The sequence below is a fragment of the Electrona antarctica genome (assembly GCF_951216825.1).
Source record: "Electrona antarctica genome assembly, chromosome: 6".
Taxonomy (NCBI): Eukaryota; Metazoa; Chordata; class Actinopteri; order Myctophiformes; family Myctophidae; genus Electrona; species Electrona antarctica.
The window spans coordinates 45,001,232-45,014,377 of NC_136811.1; the positions used below are offsets into that span (position 1 = coordinate 45,001,232).

The 13,146-nt window shown below is 44.2% G+C and overlaps 1 protein-coding gene across 1 annotated transcript in view; it reads left to right on the plus strand.

Moving 5' to 3' along the window:
- Window positions 1-13,146, plus strand: part of me1 (malic enzyme 1, NADP(+)-dependent, cytosolic) — a 117,880-nt gene that overhangs the window by 63,042 nt on the left and 41,692 nt on the right. Inside the window, exons 4-5 of the mRNA XM_079503059.1 lie at window positions 9,171-9,246; window positions 10,489-10,650. Of these exons, the coding sequence (XP_079359185.1) occupies window positions 9,171-9,246; window positions 10,489-10,650 (238 nt within the window). The remainder of the gene's footprint in view (window positions 1-9,170; window positions 9,247-10,488; window positions 10,651-13,146) is intronic.

Consider the following 13,146-nt stretch of genomic DNA (forward strand, 5'->3'; position numbering starts at 1 on the left):
GCCTGCTCCTTGTATGGAGATCTCGGATGGCCCGTTGTTCCATGGTCAGAACCTCTCAAACACACTGCCCCCCATATACTGTACAGCGCTCATTCCTGGATGTTTTTGAGGGGGGCTAGCCCGGTGTTGTCCCTCGACCAATCAGAAACCCACCCTTTTTACATAAACAAAAACAATGTATTTCAAACTCCAGCTTGTCACACTCCAGGGCTGCATGAACTGCGCTCGAGCGCTGTTTTCTGACCCCTCAATGGCGCAACTCTCTCAGCTATATGGCTCTGGTTGAAGGTATCCATTAGTTGCCACAACAAGCCAAGGGTCAAGATTTACAACATGGTAAAAATCGAAAACATTAATATACTAATAAACATGGTGTCAGAACCAAATCATACCCGTGTGAAGTGAGTGGTGCTCTTATCATCATACATCCTACTGTACATCATCTCATTTCGGCCAATTTATGTAATGGCAGAATTCCATTGTATTATGTTTTAATATGATTGTATACGTGTTTGGACCCCAGGAAGAGTAGTCTTCACTGTAGTGAGGACTAATAGGGATTCGTAATAAACAAAAACAATCACATTTTGCGTCCTCACATTCGTTTTCAATTTTTGTGTTTACACAATGTTTGTGTTTACGCAAACACTCAAAGCTGGCCATTCATTGTCAATGGCATTCAATGTTTGTGTTAGGACAAACACTCAAAGCTTGACATAGGAGGGGCTAGCGCCCTCAAAAATAGGAACAAACTGTCAGATTCTGACTGAGTGAGAGTCTAGTCTTAAAGGCTATAGAAGAGATGGTAACCTGGTATGATGTGGTGTAACGTGACCTTGCAGTGACAATACCTGTTTTGGGCAAGACATGGGAGGCATAGCACAATGTTGATGTAACCAGGATGAGACTACTGTAGCACTGTAGGTATAAGCAGGGCCTGTGACAGCAGTAAACAGAGAATCCACAGTTATTAGACCCTGTCTTGTCTCCTCAACAAGACATGTAGGCTCCAACATCTGGCTTTGTATTTTCCACCCTTGACGTCATGTCTATGGACTTTTTATGACAACTTTTGTTCCGTACAAACTTTCAGGCCAAGTCGATGGCAAATTACGTCACGTGGCGTATTTTGTGACACCATGTGGGTCAATATAAATACATCTTCGCAACATCATCAGGATAAATGACGCCCCTCACATTACATGCTATGCGTGTGATTTTCGTTTATTTGGGCTTGGCTCTGTAGAAGTCCTGCTGTTTATAAGAGGATCAGTTTGTGTTGTCTGTAATTCTGTATGTGTCTGTCTGTAATAATAATAATATTTTCTAAATAAAATACAAAGTAAAACATGAAGGCTCTGATCAAACTGAAACCTTTCCACATGAAGTTTGAGATCGACAATGGAGCCATGCCAGTCCAATGGAGCCATGCCAGTCCAATGTGGATCCTGAGATACACTTTATTGGATTTTTCCCCCTCTGGAGTCTGTGGCTAAGGCAGCAAATCACTAACATAATATCATACGTCTTGCCATCTTTATTTTAGAGTGCCGCGATTTCCTCTTCTGTGATTTACACACTTGATTTACACACTTGGACCTTGCACCAGTTTGACCAGTCCCTTTTCTCCGATTGACATCTCCTTCTGTCGGTTGGACCCGATGGTAATGGCTAACGAGTGGTGAGAGATGAGGTTTTGGGGGTGATGTGAGGGGCTGGCGGATGTGTTCTGGGTGAGTGGTTGCCTCTCCCCTGCTGCTCGTGTTTGCTGAGGACACGGGTCACTGCTCAAGAGGGGGGCGCCTTCTGGACTTCACAGTGTGTTTTGGGGTCATGATGTGGGAAGCAGCCTGAACTGTGGGTTTTCACTTTGGCTGTGATGGTGTTTTCTTTGCCCTCTGTGCTTTCACCACACAACCTCCTAGGAGGAGCTAGCAGGCCACTCAACACCCGAGTGCGTGCGTGCGTGCGTGCGTGCGCGCGCGCGTGTGTGTGTGTGTGTGGTGTTTCTGTGTGTGTGCGCACACAAAAACAAGCTCAGTGTTTCTTGCCGAAAGGACTCACCCTGTACAGTGTACACCACATACTGTATGTGTGGTTACAATGTATTAAAAATAATTATCTTGCTAATTTATAATGATTGCATTGAAAAGGTTGCTATTTTCTTGAGCACAATGGTGATGGATTGCAAGAAGACTAGATTCCTGAATAGCACAATGAGCTTTCTACAACTCCAGATACCATTATGGTTCAGAGGGATGTCCTTCTGTCTTTGTGGTTCAGAGGGATGTCCTTCTGTCTTTGTGGTTCAGAGGGACATCCTTCTGTCTTTGTGGTTCAGAGGGACATCCTTCTGTCTTTGTGGTTCAGAGGGACATCCTTCTGTCTTTGTGGTTCAGAGGGACATCCTTCTGTCTTTGTGGTTCAGAGGGACATCCTTCTGTCTTTGTGGTTCAGAGGGATGTCCTTCTGTCTTTGTGGTTCAGAGGGATGTCCTTCTGTCTTTGTGGTTCAGAGGGATGTCCTTCTGTCTTTGTGGTTCAGAGGGATGTCCTTCTGTCTCTGTGGTTCAGAGGGATGTCCTTCTGTCTTTGTGAGTCATGACTGCGGGTAGAACAGTTCACCAAATGTATGGATTGGTTTGATAAGACACAATGCTGCCACGGTTCGGTACATGTTCAATACAGTAAAAAAGTACAAATGCCAGAGAAATGTTCTTGATATTTTTTTTAATTTAAAATTAATTAACACAACCAACATCATAAAAAAAGTATGATCTTTCTATACATTGAACAATGATGGAACGTTGTTACATTAAGTAGTATTGTACAATAAATAAATAAATAAAATAGTTCTGTTTTTAATAGGCCCGTAAAGGAATACTGGGGTGATGTCTGAGTCAATGAGTTGCCATGTTTGAGGTGTATTCCCACTGACCTAACCTACTCTTGTGTCGAAGATGCAACGTAACATTGTCTTTTTATAGACTGCTCTCTTGCCATCACCCATCGCCCTCATAATTCACAGGGAACGCCAGACCTGTTGATCTTCTCCTTCTGGTCTCTCTTAAATTAGCATAGTCCATCTCAGCTTGTCTCACTGAGACTGGAGTAATGTTTATCTTTGGTCGTGGGAGTGGCAGACAGCACTTTGCAACTTGCCAGTTAAAGGGGAATTTCTCCCTAAACCTTTTTTTTACAAAAGTAAGTTGATAATTATGTATTTTGAAAAAAAAAAAAAGATATAGGGGAGCTGGGGCTGCAGCTGGAGATGAAGCTGGGGCTGGAGGGGTCTAACGCTAGAACTCCTATTCAATCGCGCAATTGTTTTTTGTTTTTTGTTCACATATGTTCTAGATGATGTGACAGCAACACTCCATGCATTGTTGACACTGCACTCTTCCTGGTCTACGTGAGCTGGTGTTAGACCCCCCCAGCAGCAGCCCCAGCTCCAGCCCCATCTTTATTTATTGTTTAATATTTTTTTGGTCAATATACATAATTATCAACTTAATTTTGTAAAAAAATGTTTAGGGAGAAATTCCCCTTTAACGTAGTTTAGGTTGCCTAGTTTAGTGCAGAGTGCATCTTCGTTCTGTTCGTAGTGCGTGCCGAAACAAAAGACTTGTACTGAACGGTTCAATACACCTTGTGTATTGTTACACCACTAGCAATGATGATGTGTTGATGGAGGGTGTATACACGGTATATTCCCGCCCTCTCATTTCAATGGAAGTCACTCACCCGGTGCTTGCATCCCTAGGGACAGCCTACCGCCGGGCTCCGGGTATTCATTGTGTCTTGAGGTCATGACCACATGCACGTCGGTGTCCTCTCTATGCGTGTACGACTCTACGTCACAAACTACCTCCTCGAACCATGCCATGTTGTCTTGTCTTGTCTTGTCGTACGTTTGTGTTTTTGTTTTGAAACTTGATTCAGGTTATGTGGTTTGTAACTATCATCACTTCCCTGTTAGCATAGGACTATACAATTTATTTTATGCTACCACAATATTTTGCATATAGTGGTCACGACATTTATATGTACATGTTATCTCTTTGGTATGTTCCATATGGGTGTGTCACATATACTGTCATATTATTTGATTTACTGTATACCCTGAAATCTTGAATAAACAAAACTGTGAAAAAAACAAAAACAAACTACCTCCTCGAGCGAACGCCTTGCTTGAGTCCATGAATGAACTTGTTGAGGTCAATGGCAGTACCATTGGCGACTTGGAAAACTGTGCTTCAAAAAGCCCCCCTCCCTGGGGGCTTGATTATTATAGGGACAAAGCTGACATTCTTCTTCATCATCCCAGCTCTCACAAAGCTTGTTAGGATCACCTACACTCGTACAGTATAGTCAACACATTCCCTGAAAGCAATTAGCAAGTTGAAGTGACGGTGAGGAAAAATAAATAAATTATGCAGGTGATAGAGGTGAGCAGAAATGTAAACTGTTAATCCTCCTGTAATATACTGTATTTTGGTTCACATTGTACTGGAAACAGAGATTAGCCCGGCTGTCTGCTCTCATCCGTCTCGAGGAGTTGTTTTCCAACACCTGTGTTTTGGAAACAAGCGTTTATCCTTTCAGAACGGATGGCCCTCTCTCTCCCCGAAACCTTCATAATGCTGGAGTTGGCAGCCGCTCAGGTCCTCTTGGCTCTGTGATCCCTCCCAAGCAAACACACACAGCAGGTCGCGCACGCTCCTCTCTCTCTCTCTCTCTCTCTCTCTCTCTCTCTCTCTCTCTCTCTCTCTCTCTCTCTCTCTCTCTCTCTCTCTCTCTCTCTCTCTCTCTCTCTCTCTCTCTCTCTCTCTCTCTCTCACACACACACACACGTACTGTACATGCGCACACACACACACACACACACACACACACACACACACACTCAAAGCAGCTTTATTGGCATGAAAAAAACATACGTTTACATTGCCAAAGCAAGTGTCAAAATATAATAAAAAAACAGTTGAAAATGGGGAAAGTCGGAGGGTGTACAGCATTTTGTAAACAGCTATGTCACATTGCGTCACTATATACAATGTTATACAGGGTTATAGGGTATACAGCTTTTTGGAAACAAATTGCAGCAATGTTTTTGCAGTCACTTTGGGACAAATAGCAGCATTTTTCTCAAGACTATTTCAATAGTTTACATCAGATTTAAGATGTGTTTAAAGCTAATGGTCTACTTGGTACAGATAGTAGTCCTTAGGGCGGTTGTATTCCATTGGCTAACCTTCTTTTGTCGCAACAATTCAATGTATATGCTATCCACCTCAGCGCAGTCTCTTGACAGCTGAACAAACGCCATTCCGACGGTGGTAATGCTCATGGTATGTGTGCTACAGGATGCTTGCGTGCGCGTGTTTGATCACCAGTGTTAAGTAGGGTCACCTTAAGCCGTTCCGTGGCTGGAGACGAGAGAAAGGCCTTCCTGTTTTAGTGTGATTGGGCAGCATAGGATAGCATACCGTAGGTCCTTGGGTCCAGTGACCTCTGTATGACCCTCACAGGTCTTAGCACTGAAAGAAACGAGGCTTTGTCTTAATAGCTCCAAGACGGGCAAACTTCACTTACTATGCTTATCTATCTCTCTCTCCTCTCTTTTTTTGTATGTTTACTTCCACTGTTACTGGTTTCTGGTTTCTCTCTCCTCTCTTGCTTTGGAAAGACTCAAACTCATGACAGATCCAGCTATAAAGTGGGAATGAAAACACAGTTTGCGATTGAAGGCCAAATAATTATGTTGAGCCTTGTGGCTATAGTGACACATGGGCTACCATGTGTCTTGTGTCAGCCTTTTAACTGGGATCATGTGACTCGAACTCTTGACTGATCATCCATCAGCAGGCTCGGCATCTATTTACACATACGCACATGCGCGCGAACGTGCGCACATATGCACACACATCTCATATATATGCCAAAACAGTGGTTCTCAAAATGGGGTCCGGGAACCCCCAGGGGTCCTTGAGGGAGTTCTAGGGGGTCCCCAGCTAAATGATAGTGAGGAATCAAATGGACCCTTATTGGACTGTAACTCTGAGAGTGTACAAATGGAACCAAATGGACCCATTAGGGTACATTTGGTTCCATTTGTTAGTGGAACTAACAAATTGAGTTAAATTAATGTTGATTTTACAATATAAATTGCGGTCGCAAAGATAGAAATGCCATTAAATGGGCCTAATGCAAGTCAAACTGGGTGTCCTTGTCACTGCTAGACCATGTAAAAATCTTCAAATGGGTGTCCTCGGGATGATATGTGTCAATTTGGGCGTCCTTGACATGAACAAGTTCGAGAACCAATGCTCCAAAACACAGAAACTGACCTGAAACCTATAGCTTTCACACAGTGGTTGAATTTCGCAGTAGATGTTATGTTTTAGGCTTAGAGCTTTTCCCAAGAGAACTAATATGACGCCTTTTCATGTTGAGCCTTGGTCGCCACTCGGCCTCTGCACTGCACATTGTGCTCATGTGGTCTCCACTGGGCCTCAGCACTGCACATTGTGCTCATGTGGTCGCCACTCGGCCTCTGCACTGAACATTGTGCTCATGTGGTCTCCACTCGGCCTCTGCACTGCACATTGTGCTCATGTGGTCGCCACTCGGCCTCAGCACATTGTGCTCATGTGGTCTCCACTCGGCCTCTGCACATTGTGCTCATGTGGTCTCCACTCGGCCTCTGCACATTGTGCTCATGTGGTCTCCACTCGGCCTCTGCACATTGTGCTCATGTGGTCTCCACTCGGCCTCTGCACATTGTGCTCATGTGGTCTCCACTCGGCCTCTTCACTGCACATTGTGCTCATGTGGTCGCCACTCGGCCTCTGCACTGCACATTGTGCTCATGTGGTCGCCACTCGGCCTCTGCACTGCACATTGTGCTCATGTGGTCTCCACTCGGCCTCAGCACATTGTGCTCATGTGGTCTCCACTCGGCCTCTGCACATTGTGCTCATGTGCTCGTTGACACCTGACCCTCAAACCAGCTCGGAGTACCAGTGGTGGAAAAAGTACTACATTTCTTTACTTAAGTAAAAAGTATCAATACTGCAATGTAGAAATACTCTGTTACAAGTAAACGGTATGGCAAACCAAGGTACAAAAGTATTGGCATCAAAGCATACTTAAAGTACCAAAAGTAAAAGTACTTGTTATGCAGAATGTCACAAGGTATATCTATGAAAGGAATGAAAATACACCCGCACACTGGGTCTCTGCTCGGTACGTGAGTATTTTCTTTTAATAATGCAACGTTTCAGTCCCTCCGGACCTTCTTCAGGCATGCCTGAAGAATGCCTGTATTTTCATTCCTTTCATTGGTGTCCACTGGCCTGTGCATAAGCCTGATTTATACAGTTGGGTGCCACCGATATTGTCCCTTATCATTTGACCCATTTAGGCCTGACCTCAACATTTAAAAAAATCCTTCTAAATCCTCCAGTTTTCTGAAATAAATATTTTCACGATTTTTCAAAAATAGCAGACCTGCTATTTTTCAATAGCTAAATTATAACATAATGTTTAAAACACCAAAAGGGGTTCCCGCCCAAAATGGGTTAACTGTCCTTTTGCGCAGATCACGCAAACCTCAGCAAAAAGAAAAGGACAATATCGATGGCCTCCAACTGTAAGCCTGATTTATAGGTGTGCGAAAGCTTTTTCCTACAAAATCCTACATCTATAAAATGTATTAAAATCTGACAAGTTTTCAAATAACTGTAGTGAAGTGGAGTAAAAGTAGGCCTACAATATTTGCCTCTGAGATGTAGTAGTGGATTGGAAGTATTGAAAATTGGAACTGTTCAACTAAAGTAAAATTACCTCAGAATTGTACTTAAGTACAGTACTGTAATTCGTTACTTTCCACCACTGCAAAGTGGTACAGTGTTGCACTCTGCATTACCTTTATGCTGTGTTCAACTTCACAGGCAGCTACAAAAGATACAAAGCCACGCAGTATATCTGTCACTGAGTCGATGTTGAAGTGTTGATCGCCTCGCTCGTTGACGTCAAGCATTCGTCTGAAGAGCGAGACAGAACTGGTTGACGGAAATAATTAGTTTCCCCAATCAGGAATTGTGGAAAGACAGAAGAGGAGTGTAAATGGTTGAACAACACTTCGTTTTGTTGCGTTGTAGCTGCAGTTGAAGCCAGCTGAACTTGGCTTGTAGCTTTGTAGATTTTGTAGCAGCTACTGCAAAAACGTTGAGCGTTGCTTTGCATCTTCATTCCATTGAAATGGTAGCCTGAAGCTTTGTAGCTGCCAGTGTGAACGCAACATTAAGACAAAGCTGTCTGCGCCTTGTGAATATGGTCATTTGACCTAGTAATGGTCAATAAACAGACATTAGGAATAGGAACTGACAGCATGGCGTGCCTCATCAAGTCAATCTATCAAGGCGTTTTACATGACACTTTTACATTCATCTCTTTCTTCTTGCTCTATTTCCTTCTCACATACCAGTGCCTTTTAACAGTGTTTTGGGCTGTTACCACGCTCAAAGTACCCACCCACCCCCCTCTCGCTTTCTTTTTCCACCTCCGTTTGTCCTGGGATCCTAGGTTTGTCAGTGTTTATGGGTTTATTTTTTACAAATTGTGATGTTTTTTACTGCCGCTGGCACACATGGAGGAGATGGTGCCTACAGTACACATCGCAACCAGATGTATTCACTGGATCGGGCCGAGGGGCCGGATCCCACACATGGGCCTTATCTCTTTATCATGGGATACTCCTGGAGCAAAGGACACATCTGCCATAGATACAGGGAGGGAGGGGAGGGAGTATGGGTAGAATGGATGAATAAGAGCGTGGGTTGGAGGGTTCAGTGGTCCAATACAGACTCTCCTCAGAGAGCCTATAGCTTTCCTGGGCCTCAACGTCAGTCTTCCAAGTGTTATCAGCATTTAGTGGTTTATATTTAATACTGAAGTTTTGACAGACAGCTGTAAACTCGGAACCCCAACTTTCTCTGAAAGGCCTAAAAGCTGTTTTTGTTCCAGCGGATTTGTTTTTATGTCAAAGACAGCATTTGAGTTGTTGCTGTAGTTGTGTTTCCTAGTGACTTGATGACTATTGGAAATGATCTCAAAGCCACCTTCTGTCTCGCTGATTTTTCACTTTTCTCTGTTGATCTATTTCAGGGGACTTTTCATCACTATCCATGACCGTGGTCACATCTCCACCCTGCTCCAGAGCTGGCCCGAGATGGACATACGAGTAAGTCATTCCTCCATCAGTGACCACTATTATGATCCTCTGTCAACTCGTAAATATTAGATCAAGAAGGCCTTGCTTGGTGTTGACACTGGTGAGTATGAAGAGTATGCAAGGTGCAACCACTGACCAAATTGCAGCAATTTGCAATTCATGACTCGGGTCATGTATGGCATGACGAAAGGTGCCAGGTATTCTCGGCATGTCAGATATAGAATGTGCAGCATGAGCCACCTGTTCACGGCTGTCAACAGGATGGCATTTACGTCGCTGCTGCTGCCACACTGCCTCTCACAGATCATAAACTCTTCAAATATGCCCCGACTTAACTTCTCAATAAAGAAAGGGCAAACGAGAGCCAAAACAGGGACAGGCCTTAGGCAGCGTTTCTGTCAAAAACCCACCCACGCAATCGCATTAAGGAAATGAGTGAATCCCCATGAAAGCAATGTAGCGCACCTTTTTAATAAAATGAATTATGCATGTTACATATTAAAAGAAGTTAAACCGGAAAAAAAGAGGAAAAAAATAAAATAAATTACAACATCCCATAAAAGCTGTACGCCAGGGCGTTCTGCGTCACACCATTCAAGCACTTCTCACGAGCAGGAAAATCCGGTGCCTTTGGTGATGGCCTTAAATGTTACACAATCAATGTTTTCCTTCACTATTAATCACACTCACGAGAACTGTTATTTGCCGCTGCTTAGGTGACGAGTGAGCACCCGTAGAGCCAAAGAGCCCAGGGGTACAGTGGAAATGGGATTGGGGGCAGAGTTCTGCTGGAACACTGTTATGAGTTAATGGACACACGCTGTGCTGCGCTGGTATTTATTTTCATGTTAAATCCTGTTTACTGAAATATCAAATAGCTTGGGTTTTTTTTCTCCCAGTGGCGTGTTTTCACCAACGCTAGGTGTTTATCTACCGCTCTACAAAGTCCCGGCGGTCCACTTATAGAGATTATGTTGTCCATTAGCACATGGGTTCTCAACGTGTGGGTCACGACCCCTCGGTTGATCACGAAATTATTTTGTGGGGGTCCCGAAATTATTAAAAGTTTTGCAACTGTATGGCTAGAAAATGGAAATTAAGAGTTTACATTGCACGCATAATCTTTCCTTAATGATTTTATCTGCGAGACACAAAGCATTTCCGGGGGTCCCCAGCCTAAAACGTTGAGAACCCCTGCAATTATAGCATGGCTAACGGAGTATTATCACTAACCGTCACGGTCATTGACAGGCGGTGTGTGTGACGGACGGAGAGAGGATCCTGGGCCTGGGGGACCTGGGCTGCTATGGCATGGGCATTCCTGTGGGCAAGCTGGCCCTCTACACGGCCTGTGGAGGCATGCCGCCACAACAGTGCCTGCCGGTGCTGCTCGACGTGGGCACAGACAATGAGGTGAGGAGGATTAACACACCTGGTCTGACATGGAATGTAAACATCTACTTTTACATGCTGCGTCTGACAAGTACCAACACTTATGCGGATTAGCAGAACGGCTACTTCAAATTCATACCCACTTGTATTCGGAAATCCTTAAACGTTATAATCTGCGGGGCATATCGGAAGAGGAAATGAAGCCACGTACATTCCTCATTGTTAAGATTAATATTATCCACTTATATATATACTATATACTTTGTTGTACTGTAGCCCACACCAAATTGCGCAAATAACCGATCTGCAAACTCGACAACGGACCATTAATATGGGGTTGTGCGCTTGCAGATCTGCTGTTTTTGCCAAATTTTTGCCAGTTTTTGAGGGAATATTTACCTATTTTTGCTGATAGTTTTATGACAAGCCCAGAATAGGGACGCTACCCAGGGTTCATGTGGTTAACTTTAGCACTCAGGAGTATGCTGTGCTGTGTATGACAGTTAGGAAAACTTTTTCACACTTTGCAACCAGGAAACACCCTTGTACACGAGTGAGCTAAGCAGCTCCAGTGACAGAAGCCAGCTAGGAAAGCACCTCTTTCCTTTGCCAGTCAGTGATGGCACAGTACTATTGTACCAGCCAGCATGGTGGACAGTAACTAAGTACATTTACTTGAGTATTGTACTTAAGTAATACTTAAGTAATTGTTTGTTTAGTATCTGTACATTACTTTAGTATTTGTATTTTTGGATACTTGTGACTTTCACTCAACAACTCCTCGGGAAATGAATGAAATTTCAATACACTAACGCGTTGATATGAAAAAAAGTGGAGTGCTTTTGAATAAAAAATTTAAGCAAGTACTCCAGTACTCTAAAGCCCGATTTCCACTGCCATGGCCGCACACCACTCCACAGCACCAACTTGTGCCACCGTTTCCACTACACGGAATTGGGCTGAGTGGTGTCAAAGTGGTACTAAATGAGGGCCTAAAAAGTATACCATCCCCAGGGTGGGTCTCTGAGCTAGGCTAAGCGGAGCCAAACACTTAAAAATGACTCACTCACTGACTCACTGACTCATCACTCACTGACTTTTTATTTAGACCAGGATCATATAATCACCCTCAATATATTTGAGTGTATTATAATTATCATAGTTGTAATACATGACAATACTTTATAATCACTGTTATAATCGTATTTTAGTGTATTATATGATTTCAGTTGTAATACATTATAATACTTTATAGTGTATTATAATTACGACAGTTGAAATATATTATAATCGTTTATATTGAATTATAATCACAGTTATAAGGGTCCATTTTACCAATAGCTGGAGAACTCCTGCACGGGTGATTTGCATGTGTATACAGGACAGTTGGCCACTCATCTACATTACATTGTTACCTCCACCGATGTCCTTACAAAGGGGGTGGCCATTCTCTCCAGAGGGGGAGGTGAGGTAACCTGACTCCGCCAGATGGGGCCAATCAGCAGCAGCTAGAGGCGGGATCAAGGCAGCACTGTGTATGCCTTGATCCCGCCTCTAGCTGCCCCTGATTGGCCAGGCCGGTTTGTGGCCGGGCATCAAGTCTGCCTGAGAGTTCCCAGATGGGAGCAGGAGGGGGGAACCCTCTGCTGCCCTATCTGGCGGAGTCAGGTTAGTGGTGCTAAGGCTGCAGTCGAAATCCAGCTTAACTCAAGTACAAATTTGACTGAGCAACTTTCACTTGACGACGGAGTAGTATTTATACTAGTACTCATGGCTGAGGGAAGTAGGGGTGCTGGGGGGGCTGTAGCACCCCCTCCCCCCAGGCACAGCCCCCCCTCGAACAGGAGGGGAAGAAGAAAAAAAAGAAGAAAATATGCTGTATCACAGTATTGGCACCTTATCCTGGTTAATTGCCTGTGTCAGTTCGTTCATATAACTTGCGTGTGGAGAGGGAAAGTAAAGGCCACGTTTGCGCGTGAAAATGCGCGAAAATACGCGTGCATGATGCGCGTGCACGCGCATTTTTGCGGCGCGCGCTACGCGCGCGCACACCCTACTAGACGCTCAGCCCCTGCGAGTGTAAAGTACTTCCCGCGGGCCTGCTAGTACTAGTACTGGGGTTGAGTACTTTTGTACACCTCTGCCAGCCATCCTAGCGGAACACACCCTCCACCCCTCTGTCTCCTGTTTCCCCACTCATGGTATCCATGGTAGAGCCTTATTCGCTTTCACAGTGGAAAGATGATCCTCTGGCCTGGGCAGGACAGCACGTGTCTGTAGTCTTAAGCTGGAGCTTGCTAAGAATAGTCTGTGTACACTTCTATATATAAAGGTCTCTGTGTACTTTTACCAATACCATGTCATCCTGGCTTTGGAAAAGGGCGTAGCAGCACCAGATGCCTGCTGCCCAGGGCACTAGCTGCTGAACATACAGCACAGTATATACTACTATAATGCTGTAAAAACCCCAGTGTTCATTTAACTGTGAATGTGTTCACACCGGAGGGTGACGATATT